The sequence below is a fragment of the Aspergillus eucalypticola genome (assembly GCF_003184535.1).
Source record: "Aspergillus eucalypticola CBS 122712 chromosome Unknown BO83scaffold_1, whole genome shotgun sequence".
Classification (NCBI taxonomy): domain Eukaryota; kingdom Fungi; phylum Ascomycota; class Eurotiomycetes; order Eurotiales; family Aspergillaceae; genus Aspergillus; species Aspergillus eucalypticola.
This window is the reverse complement of record NW_020290275.1, coordinates 1389336-1411427: the sequence shown is the minus strand read 5'-3', so window position 1 is coordinate 1411427 and position 22092 is coordinate 1389336. Positions and strand designations below refer to the sequence as shown.

The 22092-nt window shown below is 48.0% G+C and overlaps 8 protein-coding genes and 2 non-coding genes across 10 annotated transcripts; 7 read left to right on the top strand and 3 right to left on the bottom strand.

Annotated features, from left to right (window-relative positions):
* The first annotated feature begins 171 nt into the window (after positions 1-171).
* Positions 172-244, top strand: BO83DRAFT_t11. The gene has a single exon. It is a non-coding gene; the product is annotated as a tRNA-Lys (tRNA).
* Positions 245-266: 22 nt separating this feature from the next.
* On the top strand, positions 267-339 carry BO83DRAFT_t12. Its single transcript has one exon. It is a non-coding gene; the product is annotated as a tRNA-Lys (tRNA).
* A 438-nt stretch (positions 340-777) lies between these two features.
* On the top strand, positions 778-3857 carry BO83DRAFT_404847 (flavin-dependent quinone reductase; the record flags this gene model as incomplete). Its single annotated transcript, XM_025533753.1, has 5 exons — positions 778-1394; positions 1518-1598; positions 1812-1957; positions 2044-3339; positions 3743-3857. Exons 1-5 carry the CDS (start codon positions 861-863, stop codon positions 3855-3857), a joined length of 2172 nt encoding a protein of 723 aa, XP_025393500.1. The 5' UTR covers positions 778-860.
* A 609-nt stretch (positions 3858-4466) lies between these two features.
* On the top strand, positions 4467-5150 carry BO83DRAFT_394932 (YukJ family protein; the record flags this gene model as incomplete). Its single annotated transcript, XM_025533045.1, has 1 exon — positions 4467-5150. The coding sequence occupies one exon, from the start codon at positions 4467-4469 to the stop codon at positions 5148-5150; it is 684 nt and encodes a 227-aa protein (XP_025393499.1).
* Positions 5151-5325: 175 nt separating this feature from the next.
* BO83DRAFT_394931 (aldehyde dehydrogenase family protein) lies at positions 5326-6874 on the bottom strand (the record flags this gene model as incomplete). Its single annotated transcript, XM_025533044.1, has 3 exons — positions 5326-5949; positions 6003-6782; positions 6845-6874. 3 exons carry the CDS (start codon positions 6872-6874, stop codon positions 5326-5328), a joined length of 1434 nt encoding a protein of 477 aa, XP_025393498.1.
* A 3759-nt stretch (positions 6875-10633) lies between these two features.
* BO83DRAFT_374284 (uncharacterized protein) lies at positions 10634-11369 on the bottom strand. The gene is made up of 3 exons (XM_025530158.1): positions 11284-11369; positions 10861-11221; positions 10634-10802 (listed from the first exon to the last, which is right to left on the bottom strand). The coding sequence occupies exon 2, from the start codon at positions 11152-11154 to the stop codon at positions 10900-10902; it is 255 nt and encodes an 84-aa protein (XP_025393497.1). The 5' UTR covers positions 11155-11221; positions 11284-11369; the 3' UTR covers positions 10634-10802; positions 10861-10899.
* A 1309-nt stretch (positions 11370-12678) lies between these two features.
* BO83DRAFT_394929 (vWA domain-containing protein) lies at positions 12679-15375 on the top strand (the record flags this gene model as incomplete). The annotated part of the gene is made up of 4 exons (XM_025533043.1): positions 12679-13075; positions 13132-13451; positions 13514-13775; positions 15011-15375. 4 exons carry the CDS (start codon positions 12679-12681, stop codon positions 15373-15375), a joined length of 1344 nt encoding a protein of 447 aa, XP_025393496.1.
* Positions 15376-16613: 1238 nt separating this feature from the next.
* Positions 16614-18578, top strand: BO83DRAFT_351881 (cytochrome P450). The gene is made up of 3 exons (XM_025528965.1): positions 16614-16726; positions 16787-17899; positions 17965-18578. The coding sequence occupies exons 1-3, from the start codon at positions 16679-16681 to the stop codon at positions 18295-18297; spliced, it is 1494 nt and encodes a 497-aa protein (XP_025393495.1). The 5' UTR covers positions 16614-16678; the 3' UTR covers positions 18298-18578.
* A 477-nt stretch (positions 18579-19055) lies between these two features.
* On the bottom strand, positions 19056-20289 carry BO83DRAFT_10161 (Zn(II)2Cys6 transcription factor domain-containing protein). Its single transcript, XM_025525862.1, has one exon. It carries the CDS (start codon positions 20236-20238, stop codon positions 19108-19110), a length of 1131 nt encoding a protein of 376 aa, XP_025393494.1. The 5' UTR covers positions 20239-20289; the 3' UTR covers positions 19056-19107.
* A 556-nt stretch (positions 20290-20845) lies between these two features.
* BO83DRAFT_351877 (RTA1 domain-containing protein) lies at positions 20846-21828 on the top strand (the record flags this gene model as incomplete). Its single annotated transcript, XM_025528964.1, has 3 exons — positions 20846-21011; positions 21070-21318; positions 21383-21828. 3 exons carry the CDS (start codon positions 20846-20848, stop codon positions 21826-21828), a joined length of 861 nt encoding a protein of 286 aa, XP_025393493.1.
* Positions 21829-22092: the final 264 nt, after the last annotated feature.

Here is a 22092-nt window from a genome sequence, read left to right as displayed (position 1 = left end):
GATAAATAACTCCAAAGTCTCTGGAAAATCGAAAGGCAGGACAGTAACAAGCAATGTATACAAAGCATCCAAACCCATGTCACATGACATCAAAAACAGACTATACCCAGAGCGGCCAATCATAAGCCCCAGCTTCTGTAACACTAAAAGAAAGCGGTTTTCACCAAGCCAGCCCGGCTAGCTCAATCGGTAGAGCGTGAGACTCTTAATCTCAAGGCTGCGGGTTCGAGCCCCGCGTTGGGCTGTTCAACTTCCTCTTTCCCTTTGCCCGGCTAGCTCAATCGGTAGAGCGTGAGACTCTTAATCTCAAGGCTGCGGGTTCGAGCCCCGCGTTGGGCTTGAGGAGTTGTTTCTTTTTTCTCTATCTCATGTCAAATTCTTTTTTTTGGTGGTGGATTGTTTGTTTGCCGGTACCCGCTGTGTCGGGTAAGTAGATAGATTGCCCGCAGTCTGAGGAAAGTCACGTGCCCATGCCTATCTTCCGCACTTTACAGAGAAAAATACAATGATTCGCCACGCTCGGCATCACGCCGAAGAAATCCGCAACCCTCTCAAGGCCCAAACTGCATCAATATAAAAACATATACTTTGTCACGCGTAGTAAACAAAGTGCATCAGCAAAGAGCATTATCAATCAACGTATACAACATTGACTCACCTCACATCAGCAAACGGCGTTCGGCCTCGGCCTTCGGACAAGGCTTATCCGACCACCAGAACCGAAACATATCAAACAGCCTCTGAATCGCATAAATACCCATACACCCCGTAGAACCGTACCACGAACGTAGCACAGAGAAAAACAAAAACACCCATCGTCCTACCTGGACCAAAAAGAGCAAGAACTGGGATTGATCATCATGCCCCCCTCCATCGGCCTCATAATCTGCAGCCAGCGCACACCCCGCGCAGGCCCCCAAATCGGCACATTCATCCACAACACCATCCGTGAATCCTACCCCGCTGAAAAAGCCACCATTACGACCATTGACCTGGCAGAATGGAATCTCCCACTCTATAATGAGTCAGGGATGCCTTCGCGCATCAGCTCAGCAGATGAGTACGAGCACGAGCACACCAAGGCCTGGTCACGGGAGATATCGCGCCACGAGGCGTTTATTTTCGTCACACCGCAGTATAACTGGGGGTATCCGGCGAGTGTGAAGAATGCAATCGATTATTTGTTCCATGAGTGGAAGGGGAAGCCGGCGTTGGTGGTGAGTTATGGGGGGCATGGGGGTGGGAAGGCGGCGGAGCAGCTGAGGCAGGTGTTGCAGGGGGTGAGGATGAGGCCGTTGGAGAGGATGGTCGGGTTGAAGTTTCCGGAGATGAAGGAGGTTGAGAGGGCGGCTAGAGGGGAGGATTTGGGATTGGATGGGGAGGGGGGATACTGGGTTGGGGAGAGGGAGGGGATTCAGGCTGCTTTTGGGGAGTTGATTGCTGCGCTGGAGGGTGAGAAGGAATAGATGGGGGTGTTTTGTGCTTGCTTGCTATAGCATGTGGCTTATGTGATTCAGTTAGTAATAGATCATTGCCCTGAGGCTGGGATAGAAGACTGGCGCAAGAAGATACTGTCACAAGTTCATGATATTACCTGGGTGTTGCCATGTGATGCCAACCCGGCCATATACCTGAAAGTAGATGATCAGATGCACATTAATGTTGTACAGACAACCCCATATCTACCCCGTCATTATGGTAAAAACCCGCAACCACATTGTGATTCATGATCACCCAGAGAAATTAGATAATTGTGTCAAAGTTGAAGTCAGGCGAACTTGTCTTGTCAAATAGTGTCTGTCCACAAACAGATAGATGCAGGAACTGCGCACCCCTGCGTACTCTACACCCGTGGATATCTCATAAGTGAAGCATATGATTCCCTGTTTGTCATGAGGACGCCGGGGTGTATCATCACATATTATCCAACTGGACTATTGTCCAAATCGGTGTATAAGTAAGCATATTAAGAGCTTTACAGTGGTGCAGCACACTCCCCCAGCCACTATACGCTTGAGATGACCAGTTAAACACACTAGCCAGTCATCGACACATCCCCTTTAAAAACCTACTGTTATATGATCAACCGTGTCTGATGGTCCACCTCTTTATTTTACTCTGCTCCCTCGTAGCCCTACTACCGGCGGCTGCCCCTTTCGAGACCATAACCTGCGACATCTGCATCCTCGGAGGCGGAAGCTCAGGAACATACAGCGCCATCCAACTAAAAGATGCAGGGAAGCACGTGGTAGTAATAGAGCCCACCAACCGGCTCGGAGGACACGCAGAGACACTATACTTACCAGATGGCAACTACGTCGACTACGGCGTCGAAGGTGTCTTCAACAACGAGCTCTCCCGCAACTATTTCCGCCGACTAGGGGTAGACTGGAAGCCACTACTCCCACTGAACAAACGAACCGACTTTGTTGACTTTTCAACTGGTGAACGTGTCGACCCGCCAGCAGGAATCTTACAAGCCCTGGTATCAACATTCCATTACCGCTCATCCATAAAGCACTGGACGTTCCTCACAAAAGGGGTATACGACCTCCCCGACCCTGTACCAGAAGACCTCCTCCGTCCATTCCGGGACTTCGTCGAGGAACATTCCCTCGAAGCTGCCCTGCATGTGGTGTTCCTTTTCTCCCAGAATGTAGGGAACCTTCTCGACATGCCCACTCTCTATGCGATCCAAAACTTCGGAGTCCCCCACGTTGACGCTCTCATCCATGGCTACATCACACCGAAAAACGGCATGTATGAACTGTACAGACAAGCAACGGAAACACTCGGTTCGGACGTGCTGTTCCAGACAAACGTGGTTGCAACAAACCGGTCTAATTCCGGGGTGGAGGTAACTGTTCAGCATGCGAACGGCACCCACAAGCTCATTCGAGCCAGAAACCTGCTTATAACCTTCCCTCCGCTCATGCAGAAACTTCAAGGCTTCGATTTGGATGAAACAGAAACGGACCTGTTCCAGAAATGGTTCTGGAGAACATACTACGTCGCCGTGGTCAATAATACCGGTATCCCAGACAAGCTGTGGGTCACTAATACCGATCCCTCCAACGGACTGGGTTCTTTACCTCGCATGCCATTCGACTTTCTACTGCAGTATATGGGAGCGCCGGGACATTCAACGAGCAAATTAGTCGGCGATATGAACTTCACCGCAGAAGACGCGAGAGACCTTATCGCGGCGGATTTTGCGCGGATGAAGGCGAAGGGGACGTTTCCGATCCAGGATCCTCAGATCGTGGTGTTTGGGGATAGTTCGCCGGAGACGTTGATGGTGTCACCGGAGGAGATTCGCAATGGATTCTATCGCAAGTTGTATGCGCTTCAGGGGCGGAGAAGTACGTATTTTACGGGGTTGACGTTTTGTTCGGATTTTTCGTCGTTGATATGGGCGTATACGGAGACGGTTTTGGAGAGTATGAGTTGGGATGTGTAGGATTATTGATCGTATATACCATGCTTAATTATATTTGCCATCCTCAATTAAATTACACTAGTCTATTAATAGACATCACCAACGGAAAGTACTTTCTTTCTTATAATCTAGCAGATAAATTTTATCATAATAACCTCTACTATTACCCCCCCCCAATGACGTCGACAAACCCGCCACAAACACCAAGCAAGTTATCCTCAGCGCGGGGGAAATCAAAACCAGAATTTGGTACAGTACTGGATTATTTTCTCACCCATTAAGACACTACTAATTCTAGCACAGCATACATTGTATCACCCACCGCAACGCCACCAATATGACCAGTGGCCTGACACATAGACCTGACACATTCATCGTCAGATACACTCCGTATAGACAGTTCCAGACCGCACTCTGAAATACCGCACTACGTCACAGCCATTGAAGGGCTAATAGTAAGTATCTCCTATTAGTACTCAGCTAGCCTGCCCCCGCCGATCCCCAAACCAAGATTTAAGCGACAATTTACACTCAATGAATGCAGCAGATCGAATGGGGGTGACGATAACGGGCGGGCCAAGCATTGAATGCGTCGGGCTGGTTGGCTGGCGGGGAAACGGACGGGATGCCCGTCCCGCCGCCCATCGGTTGGCAGTGAGCTAAGCTTAGTACTCTCTCTTAGTACTAGTAGCCTGCACGTGGGGAAAGCCCGTCTCCCGCTTGGCTTATCGCTTGGATTTGGATGGTTGCGATCGGCAAGAGATAAGTTAGTAAGTAGTTGGTTGATGTGTCGATTTTGTACTTGTCTTATCTATTGGTGGGTGAATTGTGGCTGGCGTGATGATGATGATGATGATGATGATGAATTGGGGTGGGGTGGTACATACCCTTAGGTAGGTAGTATAAAGGAGGGGTTTGTGTTCCCTTTCCCTTCACTGTAAACAGCAATTGAATTCCACCACCATACACCAGAACATTCTCCAAAAACAGACTGTCTAAGGAACATCCTTCATATCAACTCCACAAAATGACCATCCCCCACTACGGCGTCTGGATCGCCCAACCAACACGCTACACCGCCCAAACCGAGGAAGAAGATCCCAAGTCGCCTCACATCTACCTCTACTTCAAAGACGACTCCTCATCTAGCAAAGACTACGAAGCCGCCATCAACGTCAAATCCACCGACAAGGACACTCGTCTAGTCTACTGGTTCGACCGGAACTTCACGCACCCAATCACAGAGCAGCTATCCATTCTCGACGAGGGTTTCCACCTCCTAAAATCATATTCCCACCGCAGTCGTCGACACCAGGAATCCTCCTCCAAGCTGCGGGGTCTGGACTTCCTGCGCACAAAGGGTCTGGTGAATATCGAGGCCGGCGCTGTTTTGTCTGAAGCTGATACGGGACCGCATAATGCTGTGCTTGAGGCCTTGGAGCCTATTTTGAATGATGCGATTAGTCAGAAGGCGACGGTGTATATCTTTGGATCGTCGTATGGGTCCGGGATTCATGATGTGCATATGAATCAGGGCAGTGCGCCGTCGTATGAGAATGGGATTTATGAGGATGGGGCGCTGTTGTTTAGCTTCGAGGATGGCCATTGGGAGGCGGTGTTTTTGGCGTTTGCGTCGCAGGAGATTCCCACGGATGATAAGGGGGAGGCGGAGGAGGGGAGTAAGTCGCTGGCTAGTATTTTGGGGCAGTAGGTTTTATGGTGTTGGGTATGGGGTTTTGGGGTAGGACTAATTTGGTGGAATGTTAGTGTGGAACTAGGTTCATGGATTAAGATTTGATAGTGATGAATACGTATTACTATGATAGCTTCAAGTATCATTTATTGAAATCTCTGTCCAGGGTCTATGTACAGACTATGTCCCCAAGTTAAGCCTTCTTCACCCACAACATTTGAGACTGGGTATAACTCTTCAGCCCCTCCAGACCCCATTCGCGACCGTTTCCACTCGCCTTCATACCCCCAAATGGAATATTTGGAGCAACCTGGAAGTGGGAATTGATCCACACCGATCCAGACTCCAACTGAGTACCGATACGTTGTGCGCGATCCACATCCTTGCTCCACACCGAGGCTCCAAGACCTGTATCGGTGTCATTGGCGCGAGCAATAACCTCATCGTCGTCGGACCATTTCATCAACGGAAGAATAGGTCCAAACGCCTCCTCTTGCACCACTCTGGAGTTGTCAGGAGGATTGTCGATGATAGTAGGGGTAACAAAGTAGCCCTCGGATTCAGTGATAGATCCTCCAAGGGCTGGTTTAAGGTTCTCGGTTTGAATAGAAGAGAAGAGATCCTTGAGCTTCCCGTATTGCATTTCATTCTGTACAGGGCCAAAGAATACGTCGGGTTCAGTGCCATTTCCGACCTTGAGGTTCTTAGTGAAGTTGACGAAGGCCTCAAGGAATTTGTCGTAGATCTTTTCGTGGACGTAGAGACGCTTGATCATCATGCAGACCTGGGCCGAAACGAGGAAACTCAATGTGGCAATCTAATCTCTCGGTTAGCCTTCAGTGGATTCTGCCTGAAAGAAGATAAGCATACCTGCGGAACAACCTGCTCAATATCCACATCCTCACAAACAATAGCGGGATCATTTCCTCCCAGCTCCAAGGTAACCGATTTCAAGGTATCCGCACAATGACGCATGATCCTTTTTCCAGTCTCTGTTGATCCTGTGAAGCTGATCTTGTTGATTCCCGGATGCGCCGTCATCAACGGCCCAATATTCCCATCGTCACTCAATACCTGTACCACACCGGGCGGAAAGATTTTCGCCGCCAACTCCCCAATCTTCAACGCGCAGTACGGTGTGAAAGGAGATGGCTTAATGATGATACAGTTGCCCGTATAAACTGCCGGGGCAATTTTCCCTACTGCGAGCAGCAGGGGAAAGTTCCACGGCACGATGCCTGCGACCACACCCATGGGCGTAAAGCGTTGAATAACGCGCTGGTCATCAGTATCTTGGAGCACTTCATCATTAAGTTCGAGTTGCGGAATTTGTTTGCACCATGTTCCGGACATGCTAACCTCGATGGCTGCTTGGCCGTGCGGCTTGCCCTGTTCTTGGACCAGGAGAGCCGTGAGCTCCTCAGCGTGTAGATCAATGGCTTCACCTAGGGCGACAACCTTGCTACGGCGCTCGGAGGGGCTCAATTTGGACCACGTCTTGAAAGCGATCCGGGCGCTATCTACAGCACGGTCCAAGTCTGACGCAGTGGAGACGGGGACGGGTGGATTGGGCTTGCGCGTGGCCGGATTGAGGCTGTGGCGTGTTGCTGATGTGGTTGTGAGTTCATTGTTGATAGTGTTGTAGAAGGACTGTAAAGAAATTAGTCATTTTGTGTCGAGGTATTAGGAGATGAAATGGATTCGACACGTACAGTGAAATCGATCTTATCCAAGGAACCCATTCTGATGTGTAAGGTCACGATATAACTTCAGGCAAAAGAAATTGACGTGCTATTTTTCTTGAAGAGAAGAGATTTCTCTGTCTTATAATTTCGAGATATGAGCTAGCAGAGCTAGCATTTGTAGCTTCGTATTTGTATCTTGGCTGGCTGGGTAATCCCTCAAGCAACTCCACCTTCAGCTCCCAGGTGGGGATAAAGTGGGAACTATGGGCCGCATGCCGTGCCGATGAATACGAGAGGCGTATGCCGCGTGACGACGCGTGACGGCTGGAGCACATCACGAAATGATGCTATGTAGCCCGGGTATCCGTAGTGTAGACTGCATTATGGGCACTTTCTGATCGTCGGGATCAATGGCGTCTCGGGAACTACCCCGAAAAAGGGAATACGGGTTTCGCGGGGCCCCGTGACTCACCAGATCATTCAGCTTCCTTTCAACACATTCGGATCGAATTTGGCTTAGTAGATAGTGGACGGCAGATCAAAGCGGGAGTTGTAATGCCTTATGCCCGAAAGCTAGATAAGGATCGTTAACCCCGCAGGATGGAGATCTGCGAACGGATCAGCATCTGAAGGCTTGGCTGCCTACAGATCCACGCCGCTCATATCACGCCCGCCAATGAGAGTGTAATATCTAAGCAAAGATGTGAGGAGTCACATCGGGTTGTGCTGAGAACGGCCCGTTGATTCGGCAGGGTTTATCGGCGACAAGAAGCATAGGTATCTAGCCCGTTGTACGGAGTCTGAATACTCCACAAAAGATGTTCGCTTAGCTGTGAGGCTGGCCTACTACTTGGCGGCGCATCAATAGCTTGTAATGAAGTGAGTAACTTACACATTTGATCGCTAGTGGCGTGCTTAGTAAACCTTTAAAAAACTCTCCCCGCAGTTCAGAATCCTATTGTGGAAGTCAATTTGTAGCCTCCGAGAAGTTCCATAGCTGCCAGAACGTAATGACTTAGAATATTCGATGATAATGATGATAGAGTTGATGAATTTGGTGGAGTTGTTGTAATGCAGAGTAAAGAAGCGATGACTGAGACCGCCGAAGAGATCATGGAGCCTGATCATGTGATTCATGCATCTACAAAGATAAGACAATTGACGAATATAAGACCAGTCCGTTTTTATCTCTTCATTAACAAAATACTTGGTAATCTCATTCTGGTGTCGCGTCGCACAAAAACAAAATAGAACAGAGCTAGATAGCAAATCCTTCAAAATGAATAAACAAACGAAAAGAAAGCCCTATATCCGCTGCAGATACTTGATAATCTCCAAACGATCCTCCCTCTTCGCCAAGTCCAGGGGAGTATGTCCTTCATCGTCAATGCTGTCGGGATCGGCCTTGCTCTGTACCAGAAGCTCGACACACGCCAAGTGCCCTTTCTCGGCAGCTGCATGCAATGCAGTCTTACCCCACTGACAATGGACCGTGAAGTCAGCTCCGTAGAGTAGCAAGTATTGCACGACCTTTATATGACCGCTGGCAGCCGCTTCAAATAACGGTGTGTCGTTTGTGAATTTAGCTTTGGCATTGGGATTGGCCCCTGCTTTGAGAAGCAGCTGTGTTAATCCGTTGTGACCCATCCTGGCAGCGTAATGCAGCGCGGTCAGTTCCCACTCATCAGTTGTAGTGTTTAAATCACCGCCCCTTTCAATAAATCTCTTCACCGATGGCATATTACCTGCTTTAGCTGCTTCTACCAGCCTTCTTCCGTAGTCTTTCCGGAGGCGAGGGTCGATTGGTTGCTGGAGTGGTCGTGAAACAGGGGATTTTGGAGAACTGTTTCGATCCGCTCGTTTCTTCTCAATGTCAACTTTCTTTGGTTGTTGACAAGGCAGCTCAACTGGTACAGGTGCAGGTTGAAGAGAACGTGCTGCCTGTGTATAACTTGGCGGAGGTTCGCAAGTTATTGGTGGTTGTTGGTGAAACTGCGATTGGTGGACGGGAACGTTCTGGGGATATGTTCTGACCTCCGCATTACCCCCGTGTGCTGGAACACCCAAACTGATATTTTCCGGGACCTCAACCTCAGGAGGGCTGGGGGAAGCGATAGCTAAGGGATTGTTATTAGGACCTTCCATAAAGGAAGAGACACACAAATATGTAGATGGGTTACTCACCATCTGGGGTGACCGGGCCCTCAATCAAAAGCAATAGGTCTTTTGTGTATGCAGCTGCTGTAAGCGCTGCATATCCCTGCCACAGGTCATTCTTATGGGAGTCCGAGTAGTCGCAAATGCCTCGAATAACAAGACACTCGAATGCTTCCTGATAATTCAAAATCAGAAATAAACTTCACGATACTAATCGCGGTACCTCTATTACTTACCAACGCACCTGCTGCTTCCATCTCAAAGCACAGAATATTATGCTTTTTTCTCAGCCGCTCCCGAAACTTCCCATTCATGATGACCTGGTTTCCTGATCCAATAAGTCCGTAGTGAATGCGTGGTTCGTTTATTTTCCGTGCCCTTCGGCTCATCACCATGCTGTTACTGCAACTGGAGCAATCATCTCCAGACACATGATCATAATCCGCACGGTATAGGACATCATTCACTATACCAGGGTGGGAGAAATCATCCCACATTCTGGGATATTTCTCCAGTGCTTTGTTGACGGCATCTAATAACTTATTATCCTCCATCATATGCCTTGCCCTCATAACGTTAATGGCTGCCAAGGCTTTCCATGCTGGTTTCCGAAGAACTCCAGTTGTAGTGATGTCTTCGTCCAGTCCTCGCTTGCCGAGATCGTACTGAAGCACGCCAGGATACCTGGCAACTGGAGTGCTGACCACCACATCTCCTAAGCGAATATCATTGGTTTGGCTTGGTACACCACCTCCGATACCCACCAGCAAAGCGAACTGTATGGCGGGAAAGGCACGTTTCATCATGTTTGCGGCAAGGGCTGCCTGAGCGACCCCATAGCCACCGGCGGGCAAGACAGCCAACACAACGTTATGACCACCAATCTGGCCAAACTCATATTGGTTATCGTCGAACTCTGATAGGATTTCATGGTCAGATGGTTTTCCATGTCCCGTGTCTAACATGGCTTTTGCTGCCGTGAGCTCGAGCGCTAAGGCGCAGACCCAGCCCACTCGATAATCGGCGCATCGTAGTGACTGTTGGGGGCTGTATGCGCGCATAGTTGTTTCATAAGGAAATCAAACGAGAGAGAAAGAATATGAGAAGCAACTTGTATGAAAGGAAATTGAGGGTTTGTCTTTTTCTTGCGAGGGGCATTGCCGACTTTTGTATTATGTTTGTCAGTCTGCTCAATGTTGGGCCGCAAGGCAAGCCCATCCCCTTATCAGCAGTCATTGCCAGCTAGTTGCAAGTATAACTCAGCTTTACAAGTGTTCGGGCAGCTATACGTTCACAAATATGTGTCCAAGTCTGCTTTCAACTCTCGGAATCTCACGGAAAACACTCTATGGCTTCTATGCCGTTCAGAATGTATGCATGAAACAATTGAGCGATGGCGCCTGAAGCAACGGGTATGAAATGTTCTTGGGAGCTTGGTTGGCGGTCTTCAAGCTAACCCAAAAGCTTGAGCATACACTCTAGTGATTTCAGCAATGCGTGATATTTTTTTTTTTTTTTTTTTAATTGTCTTCATCTTAATCATTATTATCTTCTAAGCTTGGTCTCCGCTTCATATTGAGCAAACTTGAACCAGTACAATACTACATTGCTGATCTACAGGCCTTCTTCGTATCTTGATGAGCCACATCATAACTGCATTGGACATCTATGAACATAAAACGAGTGGAAAGCACAAAAGTTGTCACGGAAACGGTTGTGGTATGTATAAAGCGAGTATATTCGAAGAAAACCACCAACTCAACCACCTCAATCACTTGACCATACTTCCAAGGAACCATAACTGCGCTGGGACTGTCTAGATAGACCACTGTAGTTAGGTTAATCAAAAACGCTTCACAATATGTGTACGACCGGAAAAAGCTTACCTCACACCCCCCTGGCCTGACGTGAGCCCAACAAAATGTTTAGGGCGTTTTGCCCAACTCTGAGGCTAATGCTCGGCCGAAACTCTCAGCCACATATATAGCCATAGTCTGTGCTAGGTATGACATCATATACTTCTTGTAGTTGTCGTTTGACTTGTGGAAAGCTTGTAGCTTCTCGGAAGGACAGTGCCTGATCAGATGACTTTGCAATAGCTTTCGGAGAGAGTCATTCATGGCTGCCTTTTGAACTTCTGCCAAAGCATGTTCAACAATTGCTTCCTCGGGTGGTGGCATAGTGTTCGTGGAAAAGATAAGGAAGTAGAACTAGTTGAAAGATAGAATATGATTATTGGAAGGTTTTCTGAGCAATTGTTAACGTGTTGGTGCTTGGACGGAGATAAGTGAAGGTAGATTTGACCAGACTTATATAGCCTTGACTGACATATATCTACTCCGAGATCTAGGATATTCGAAAGGCAGATATTGCTGTAACCCCCTCATCATTGAACGATGTAGCCCAGAAAGGCAAGACCGCCTAACAAGCAGACAGCGTGTACGGGTACATTGCGGTCGTTGTGTCCGTACAACTATCAGATCAATGCCAGAGACCTTCAGCCTTCGAGGCTGAAGGAAATTTTGGCTTGCTTTGGTCGGGAATCGGGAGTTGGTCTAGGGCATGAAGCACATAGTAATCCCATAGGTAGTCAGCAGTTCATTGTCTGATTAGGGTACTTGGGCGTGATTGCATTGACATAGGAATACATGAAACAAACAAAAAAGTGGCAAATGGTTCACGCAGGCAGCTGATCAGAAGCGGTGTGGATTGGTGTGCCTCATACAAAAGCATCTTGCAGGAAGGCCCCTTACTGGATGGACATCAGCCGGAACATTTGCAGGCAATAATTTGCAGATTTGCACATTTGTGGACACACTGCATATCAACTGGGGGTATGCCAGCAGAATGACCGACGTGTCTTCACGCTATCAGGCCACGGAGAGCTTGCCCTTTATCTTCTTCATGCAGCGCAAGGCTGAGCGTTGTGTCTGAGTGCGTTGATTGGCCACTAGTAACAGCACTGGACTTTGCTTGCATGTAATGTTTCGGGCAGACGATAGGCAGTGATGTCATCGAGTTTCAACAAAATTCCAGATGTATTCTTCACATTAGCAGATACTGAGTCAGGCATTATCGACAGTTACAAGGGGTGAGCACATCTGGCGAACTCAACCTTCGAATCGGCCACATAAAGCCGAACATGGAGGCAGATTTGAAGAGCAGCGACCGAAACTTCCGACATCAGGCATCAAGACAGCCTGTTAGGCTCTCCCCTGAATATGTTGTCAGGAATAACTGTACTCATATTGTAGGCCGTATATCGCCATACATTGGGAATGGAAGGTTGCTTCTCCGCGGTTGTCGCGCAACGTTGGGGGGAGAATGTTATAACATGCATGATATCATAGGTGCCCCGCCGCGAGCCCCGCCCTGACCCCACCTGTCAGTTGTCGTTTGCTTCGACACTTTGTTCCATATTCATTCTTCGGCACCCAAAAACTCAGCCGCTTCTTGAGGAACGCCCTACAACCTCCAGACTAGCATGAAAGCTGGCTGTACAAGATTTGGGCTCCCCAACCCTCAGTCACGCGCACACGATATATGGCTGCCTTATCAGGGTATTGTGTGCTGGCAACCTTGCGGCGATAACATAAAAGATGTCGGGCCGAAGGCAGAAAAGATGGTCGAATACATAGAGTCCACAACTATAGCCAACACTCAAGAAACCAGTAACGATCACTTCCATTGTCAGGCCTTCAGTCATGGGTTCGGAGTACAGCGATGAGTATGAAGGGTACGAATCCTCAAGTGTTGGCGACGAGCACGAAGATACTATCAATGAGATTGTTGCCGAGGTTGTCGACCAGTTTCTCACCGAATTCAGTAGACATCTCGGAATCCAACAGCCCGAAATCTCATCATTATCGCGCTCGTTGGCGCCCAAGATACCCGAGACTGAGGAAGAGTATCGAGAGTATGTCTGGGGTTACATTGAGCATTACCTCCAGTCGTATTACCAACCCGGGGATCCATACGTGGAGGAACTAGTGAAGAGTGCGGCTGTTCGCGCCAAGGATCTCACACAAAAATACGACTTGGAACCCGGAACCACGCCAAAGTTGGCCGTCATGGCCTTATATGACTTTGTGATCCTCTGCGGTACGCTTTAGATCCCCTCAACAGATCCCTATTCCCACGCTGAGCTTCTGAGTTAGATGACAGCCGTTCAATGAAAAGGGAAAAGGGTGCTCGTATACGGGCTCTCGAAGATACTTGTCAACGTGTTGCTGAAATTGCCAGCGCTATACAAGACCAGGATGTGTATCTTCGGTTTCTGAACAACCAAGAAGATCGGCACCTGAATAAGCTGTCACCAACTGAGATCAAAAACCACATGAAGAAGGTCAGGTATTATGGGTGGACCAGACTGGGAAACGCGCTCAGAACCAAGATTGTCCAGCCTCTCATTTTCGACCCGTTGGAGAATGGCCTTTTTGCGAAGCCGGTCATTACTATCGTTGTAACAGATGGACACGTGAGTATTAACAAGTTCCTGCAAGGTTGTCTTAAGACTAACCTATACATGATCATTGTTAGCCAGATGGTGAGGATGAGAATTGCTTTGGTGAGACCATCTTGGAATGCAAAAAGAGATTGACCCAGCTTTCCAAGCAGCCAGCGGGTGCAATATTTCTCATCTCGAGGGTTGGCAATGATGCCAATGCAGAGAATTTCCTAAGTAACCTCAGGATGAACAAGGAGTTACAAGAGGTGCTCTATTGTTGTCAAGACCAGCTGGATGAGAGGCGGGAGGTGTTCCGCAGAGCTGGCGGAGATAATCAATATTCTTCGTATGTGAGTATACTCTCTCTTGCTTCTGTTGAGTATAGAAATGCGTCACGATTTCTAACTTATTGTTACAGCTGATTAAATTATTCGTCGCTGCACTGGACAGCCAGACTAAGTGAAGTAGGTCATGGTGACCTCTACCTGTTCGCATGAGAGTACATTCTTTGTAAATAATTTGAATTCAAACTGCCTTCTCGTATGTTACCGTATTTTCCTTGTACTGTATGTTTCGAGTAACAAATAAGTCAAGCAATACTAATCACCTGACGATGTATGGAAACCACGTCGGCTTCTTCTGCAGCATATGTGCAAGCAAGAACAGCGATGCTGCAGATGCAATGCAGCCGTAACTATGTCGCGAGGCCTGTGCTGCAGGAAGCTATCGCCCGAAACCACCCAATGCTAACGTAAATGTGATGAGCTGGTCTTTTAGTGTGTATGCTTAGCTGAAGGAGTAATCAATGCCAAACGGATAGTTATATCCACTCTCTGGAGTTATCTATCTATCTATCTATATCCACACTCTAGACATCAGAATATGAGTATGATGACAAAACTTACATACTGAAATAATTTTCTCTGATGACATCATAGTCTTTATATGTGTTATCCTTTTTTTTATTACAGCTATGTTATAACACGAAAATTCATAAGAAATACGTAGTGAACAATCGTCTATTAAGCTGACATTATGCACTTCACTCTGACACTCCTAGTCAGGGAGAATGTGTCTAGCTTGCTGAGCACTGGCACTTCTCCATTTAGCAAAATTCGTGTCGATGATAACATGCGATCATACAATCTAATGAACTACAATGACCTAACGGACCATTCCGAACCTTCACCTTAGCACAATAAGCAGATACCATAATTGTTACATTCAAATTACATAGTAAGAACACCCCAGTCTGAACGTATTTTTGGTCTGTACGACAGGGAATTGCCGCGATCTAGAACCAAAGCTTGTCTCACCTACAATTTATCTCAAGGCTGGCTCAGTAGGTGTCATCGCACACCTCTTATCTCGCTGCAACTCACACAAGACCATCAACATATTGACTGACAACCTACTGATCTGCTTTCTACGTTTTGAATGATGTCTGTAACCATCCACTCGCAAGTTGTCGATCTTGACTGCCTAATACCTAGAGTCGTTGACCGCGAACGCGAAGGTATCTACTGCAGACTTTTTCTTTTTTCTTTTTTTTTCAAAATCCAAATACGCTCTGCTAACGCATGCATCAGATGAAGATGTCCAACAACTCATCCCCTGGGTCTTCCAACAATCAAACCTTATGGACCGGGACTGTACACAGAGCTGGCCAGAAGAAGAGCTTCTCTTCAAGACCTTGTTCGCTCAACTCGTCGCCTATATAGAGGAGCAAGAACATGGAAATATGATTTCAGAAATCTTGTGCAAGGCGACGGGGATAACAAATATTCTGAAACCCAGCGAGACAATCACGTTACCTAGGAAAAGCTGGAGGGTTGGTGACAGGTCGACGCATGTGCAGTTCCTCCACACGCAGAGCCATGTTTTTGGGGACTTGATGCGAAGCATCTATCGTAGACTTGAGGATGTGGATGATGAAGCACCGAGGCTCGGGTAAGTGATACATACACTCTATATTGGATGGGTATAGTTAGCGTGGTGATAACATATCTCCAGTGCCTTGCCATTCCCACGGGATGTGAAATATGTAGTGGGCAGGATGCAATATGCTGCCCGATTAGAGGGGGATGTTCATGTTGGGACTCAAGCTGAATTTATACCGATAGTCTCTTTTACCGGGGTAGGTTTATTGGTTACTCCTTTTGGAAAGGCGGCTCTCTAATGGAGTACAGTGGTACAAGGGACAAACTTGGAACGATCTCTTGACAGATACAATTTGCACTATGCTGGGACATCTGACCATGAATCTAACACATAGTTCACATGGCGGGGTCCAAAGCCAGGAAGTCTTTGTTGTTGGTCTCCATGGACCCTATCTTCATATATGCCGGGCATTCTTTCCGCGAGATCGAATTGCTAGGGTATATCAACATGGATACTCGGATGAGGAGGAGTTTGATTTGGAGTTTACGCAGGGATATAACCTATATCTGAAAGAAGATTGGCTTGAAGCTACACGTGCATTGAGCAGATTGCTTCGATATCTTCTTAGTGGAAAGGCAATGGTTGCGGCTGTGCACAGAAAGGATTAAGATGGATGGGGAGGTGATGTTTGGTGTCATTAGATAGATTGGCTGGTTTGAAAAGAATCAAGCTGCAACTGCGATAGATAACGTTCCACGCCAGTGACTTGCATTGCCTCGCAGGTTCTCTAGCAAAGCGGAAGTATTTATCGTACATGCCGACCGGAGGCACCCAAGAGCGAGCAGCAACGCAATGATGGCGTGATGATAGCAAAGCTTCTTGAGCCAACGACATGGCTACTCAACTTTTGTCTTCAATCCGCCTCTGCTTGCTCATTGACTAGTAAGTAATCGAGATCTGGGGTGAAGCGAGCACACCTGTGAGATCTCATAATGCTTGTGGGACTGCTGGCCCGCCCAGGTGTGAGATGTGAGATGCGGACCACCAAGACGTAAGCATAAGCACTAGTAAGTCAGTACTCTCAGCACCCAATCAGTGATCACATATCTGAAATGCCAAAGTCAACTAGTCCTACATAAGTATTTGAGGTGCAGATAATCCTTCCCACTGCACCAGGCTGTTCATGCATGCTGGAAGCCTGGAACACACCGCCCAGTCGCATTGCCTTGTCCCCCATTCTTGACATTTGAAAAGGGCCCCCAATCCAGGCCCCGCCAACAGAGGGGACATTGCCAGATGATTAGCAGCAATCAGCCGCATTTAAATGATCCCACCCACCCATCAATCATGATTCATCCAGCTCTGCATCCGTAGCAATGGCGCTCAACGTCTCGGTCTACGCGACCGTCGTAACGGTCCTGCTGGTACAATATTCCCTAGGCCTTCAACTCCCTATTAATGATTATGAACTAATCCCGTTCCAGCTGCCCGTTCTTCTAGCAATAAAACGGCTCTACTTCCATCCTCTCTCCCGCTACAATGGCCCACAACTCTGGGCGCTAACGCGACTCCCTTATATGCTCGCCTTTCGGTCGGGTCGGCTGGCTCACGACATCAAAAGATTCCATGACATATATGGCGATACTGTCCGCGTAGCCCCGGATGAGTTGTCATTCTTGGATCCCGACTGCATAAAAGACATCTACAGCCGTCGGCCCACCAACCCACATTATAAGACGCTACCCAAGGATCCAATCCGCCAAAAGCCTCCACAACCCGGGCAGCCCGGCGACATTCTAGATGTGGAAGATGAAGACCACTCGCGCATTCGGAAAGCCTATGCTCCCGCATTTAGTCCACAGGCCTTGAACGCCCAAAAGCCACTAGTAACTTCATACGTCTCGAACATGATTGCTCAGCTAAAGTCGCGGGCAAACAGCTCCGACCCATCGAGGAGAATAGTTGACCTTCAGCGATGGATCACTTACTGCACATTTGATATCATCTGCTCACTGAGCTTCGGGGAAGATTTCGGCTGCCTTGACAATGATAGTTACCACGAATGGGTCGGGATGGTGGTTAATTCCGTGAAAGGCAAAGTGCAGATTGCGGCTTTTCGCTTCTATCCATGGCTCTTTAACTACCTAGTTAAGAGCTTACCGAAATCTGCCCAATTGATGGTGGAAAGGCATCAGGCCATGACTAATGAGAAGGTCCAGAAGCGTTTACATACAGCAGTAGACCGACCGGATTTCTTCTCATACCTTCTCAAGTCGAAGAATGAGCTTACAGAACCCGAGATGGAAATTAACGCGGGCACCTTTATCTTCGCAGGAAGCCATACACTCCAGTCCTCACTCACGGGGATCCTGTTCCATTTACTGAAGAACCCCGAAGCCCTGGCCAGGGTAACAGAAGAGGTCCGAAGTAGTTTCCCCGACGAGAAGGATTTGGATGCGAACAAGCTATCGAAATTACCAATCTTGGATGCAGCCATCAAGGAGGGTATCCGACTAACCGCGCCTGTGCCGCTTGGAATTACAAGACTTATTCCCAGTGGGGGACATACCGTCTGTGGAGAATTCTTCCCCGGGGGTGTAAGTGTCCATGAACGCTTCTGAGAACCCCTCGAACACAAAAGCTAATGCACCCAACTATACAGACCAAAGTATCATACAACTCATGGGCTGCAGGCCTATCCCCCCGAAACTTTTCCGACCCTACCAATTTCCATCTGGAGCGCTGGCTGAACCCCGATGAGGGTCGCTTCGCAAACGATCGGCGCTCTGCGATACAACCATTCCTGCAGGGGCCGCGGGACTGTATTGGACAGAATCTGGCACGGTTGGAGATGTCACTCGTAATCGGATATCTGATTTATCACTTCAATTTCGTATTGCCGAAGGGACGAGATGCTCTGGGTGAGTGGGAGGATCAGGAGACTTATGCTGTGTGGATGAAGTCGCCACTTATGGTGGAGTTGGTTGCGCGTTGATTTTATCTCAAGACAAGATGCTAGCAGGAGCGGAATTGAATGGAATGACATGTTGGGTTCATGGATCGCAGGGTGGACTTGACTTGGTTGTGTAACATGCTTTTACGAAGACTATGTAACTCTGTTTGCAGCTCATCATCGGGTCGCAGCTCATCATGGTCTGAAAAATGGTGAGCGTGGTCTAATATTCTGCTTTAGAACCACGCTGAAGTCAAGTTCAGACCACACCGAGGTATTTTCAGATCATGAAGAGCCTGAATTCTGAGAATCGATAAATAATTGCCTGATAGAAGAAGCCTAATCTACACCCTAACTACTTTTTTTCTTTCCAATCACATGCACCTTAAACTCCCCTGAAACTCTTGAAATGGGGAGGGGGATTCGGTATAGTAGCGGGTGACTGGGATTGATTTATAAACGCCCTTTAGAACATGGTTGACGTATTTGGAGACCATGTTGAGCTTCAACCCGAACTAGCCTCGAGTCATGAATGAGTGAAACTGAGCCACCGACTCCATGAATACCAATGGAGGAAAGACCACGCCGCCAGTAACATTGTCTCCCTTCTTGGTCTTAACGCCTGATATACTAGTTCGCACATATAGATGCAGCAGAGGGCTTTCAGCATACATGCTTCGTGTTGTATGCCAGACTGTTAGGAAATTATCTGAGAAACTCCAACAACAGTGGCTCTCGGATGACTGACGAACGGGTGTTTTCAAGAAGATAGGATAGTCTGGTTCCATAGCATGTGACCGTGAAGATACCTCGATCCAATCTTCCTACGAAGATGGACTGGACGACTGGGCGTTATGACTTCCGCTTTATAGCTTCCCAAGCCCATACGAGCTCTGGCCCAGGAGCTGGTCCCGAACGATACAAAGCGGTATTCACCAAAAACGCACCCCATCCATCCAACCACCAATTCTCAGCCATCAGCTCAAGTGCAACACCATAATGAGCAAGTACCACCAGTGCTGTGGGATGGTTTGCCTGTAACAAATCCAAATACTTCGCATTTATCACGGCAGGCCATCTCATCATAATGGAAGGGGCTGGGTTTGCTACGCCGATTGCCTGTTGCAGCAGATCAAGGAACTTTTGAACGGATTCTTCAATCACTAGGCTCTCGCTATCGTAGCATTCCGGCCGAGAAGGTCGTCTCAGATTGTCATATATGTCCGATATGCGAGCATACAGTTCCCGCGCATGCGCGGTGTTCGATTCTTCACGCGGCTGCTCGCCGAGTTTTAGTAAATCTCTCATACCGCCTGCTTCAATCCATGGGCGAGCCTGTCCCACTATTGAAGCCACTCCCCGAATTAACATGAAGACCTCAAGAACAGCTGACAGATGCTGAGCTCCTGGGTCGACCTTTGGTCCATGCGCAGCAAACGAAAACATGACGACGAAACATGCAAACGCGAACAAAGCATGACAGTTTCCCGAAGTCACATTGTTTAAAAGAGGCTTACACAAAGATAGCGAATGGTTGTTGTGTGTCATGGCGGCCTCAGTGTACTTGTGTCTTCTGTCGACAGGGCCATGGTGACTTAGGTGAAGTGCAGATAGAGCCAATAGACTGTGCATTAAGAACGGATGCGATAGAGCCTCCTGTGGGACAAATTCCCGCAGAACCTTCTCTGTGGATTTGTCGTGCACCAATGTCCGCACGGTCGCCACGTGCCAGTGATTCAGGAGCTCCAAATCCAGCAGTGGGAGCTGGAAGCTGTCGTTTCTCGGAATGAGATCGACACGGGTCCTAGGGGCAGCAAAGTCGTGATGCAATGTTTGGGGGGTGAATTCGCCCTCGAATGAGCATCTGATGTGCTTCTTATGGCACGAGCTGCAAATAGGTCGAAACTCGTCGCATTTTATCCGACGGTGTTTGCACTGGGCACAGCCGTGATGGGATTTGGTATGAGACCGTCGAGATGGCATGCCATTTACCTAATCTCCCTAGACCATGCAGATAGCAACCGTCGCTCTGTGCCGATACGGTGCAGCTGTGTGAAGCGAATTCTGGGTAATTCCCAGCGTCTCGGCATTTCGGCCTAAGGTATCAACTCAAGCCGTAAACTATCCTTTTTTGGGAATGGTTTTCGAAGCGGCATCGGAACCAATCCTTCGCAGCTAATCAGCAACTGCCTTTAGTTCCACCCATCTATTCTTGTTTCCCTGGCTGTGAGATGAACGGTCTGCATAACCACGGAAGCGCAGCAACGATCATCGATATATCCAAGTCGCTGGCTAATAAGGATTCGATCTCAACCGAACTTCAATGACTAAGCGTATAGCCTGCAGAAACTATGCTCAGATCGGGGACGCGTCCAGTGGGACTTGAGGGCCTTTGCTATCTCTTGGATAACGTTTCTCTTTCTGAAAAGGGCATAGTTTTCGAATGGATGATTATGTCCACATCATGCCGAAATGATGCCTTTTAAAGCTGGCCTGCCCGTGCCCCAGACTTCTCCGCGCTGAACTGCATATTTTTGTCAAAAGGAAACGTGTGAAGCAGTCCAGGGAGAGGGGACTCAAGCCGATCCAAATGGGGCTTGTAATTCGTTCCGGCTTTGAATACTACTATTATTACCCGTCTCTAGCAGCGGCGGTGATATTCATCATCTGTTTCGTGCTAACCACGCTCTTGCACACGTTCCAGCTCATCCGGACGAAAACATGGTTCTTCATACCGTTTCTCATTGGGGGATACTGTAAGCAAGATGAACTGCATACAAGGATACTGAGAAATTCTAACGTGATTCACTGCAGTTGAGTTTGTAGGCTACTGCGCCCGTGCCGTCTCTTGCAACCAATCACCCAATTGGACACTGGGCCCTTTTCTGATCAACTCACTGCTACCTCTGGTTGCGCCTGCTCTCTTTGCGGCTAGCATATATATGGAATTGGGGAGGTTGATCGTTGTTCTCCATGCTCAGAATCTCAGTCTCATTCGAGTGAAATGGTTAACCAAGATCTTCGTCGCCGGTGACGTTCTATCATTTCTTCTTCAAGCCGGAGGTAGGATCATTTTAGTTGGGGATGCCACAAACACCTGCTAAAGTTTCAATCCTTCTACCTACAGGAGCTGGTCTCATGGGTACTCACTCTCAAAGCGGTGCTCAAAACGGCTCGCATATCATTGTTGTCGGTCTCGTGGTCCAGATTGTTTTCTTCGGTTTTTTCATCATCACCACCGCAATTTTCCACCGTCGCATGCTACAAAGTCCGACGCCGTACTCCCTTGAGATAAACTGGAAGAAGCTTATCTGGGTGTTGTACTCAGCTAGCGTGCTCATCCTTGTGCGGTCGATTTACCGTCTCATCGAGTATATCGAAGGGTTCGGAGGATATTTGCTTTCTCATGAGGCGTATCTTTATGTATTTGACGCTTTGCTTATGTTTGCGGTCATGCTGATATTCCATGTCGTCCACCCGAGCGAGCTTAATGCTTGGTTGAAGTCAGGCGGACTAGTTAGCAAAGGGTTTCGCTTTGAAAGGCTGAACGGGAACGCGATACCCATCAGCTGATACTACCTTTATTATACACTTGTTTTCCGCTATTCACATATTTTGCTGCTCAAGGTGATTACGGTCTCATCCTAACCAGATTTCGTGTAGTGACAGGTTTGTGTTGGTCCACAACGCTGCAGCAAGAATTGTATTCATTCAGTGCTGCTGCATATAATGCATGCTGTCATATCAAACAAACTCGGCTACATGTGTTTCACTTAAGAGTCAGCTGATCAGAACAACCTTAAAGCACTAGATGTCAAATGCGACAACCACCCCCTT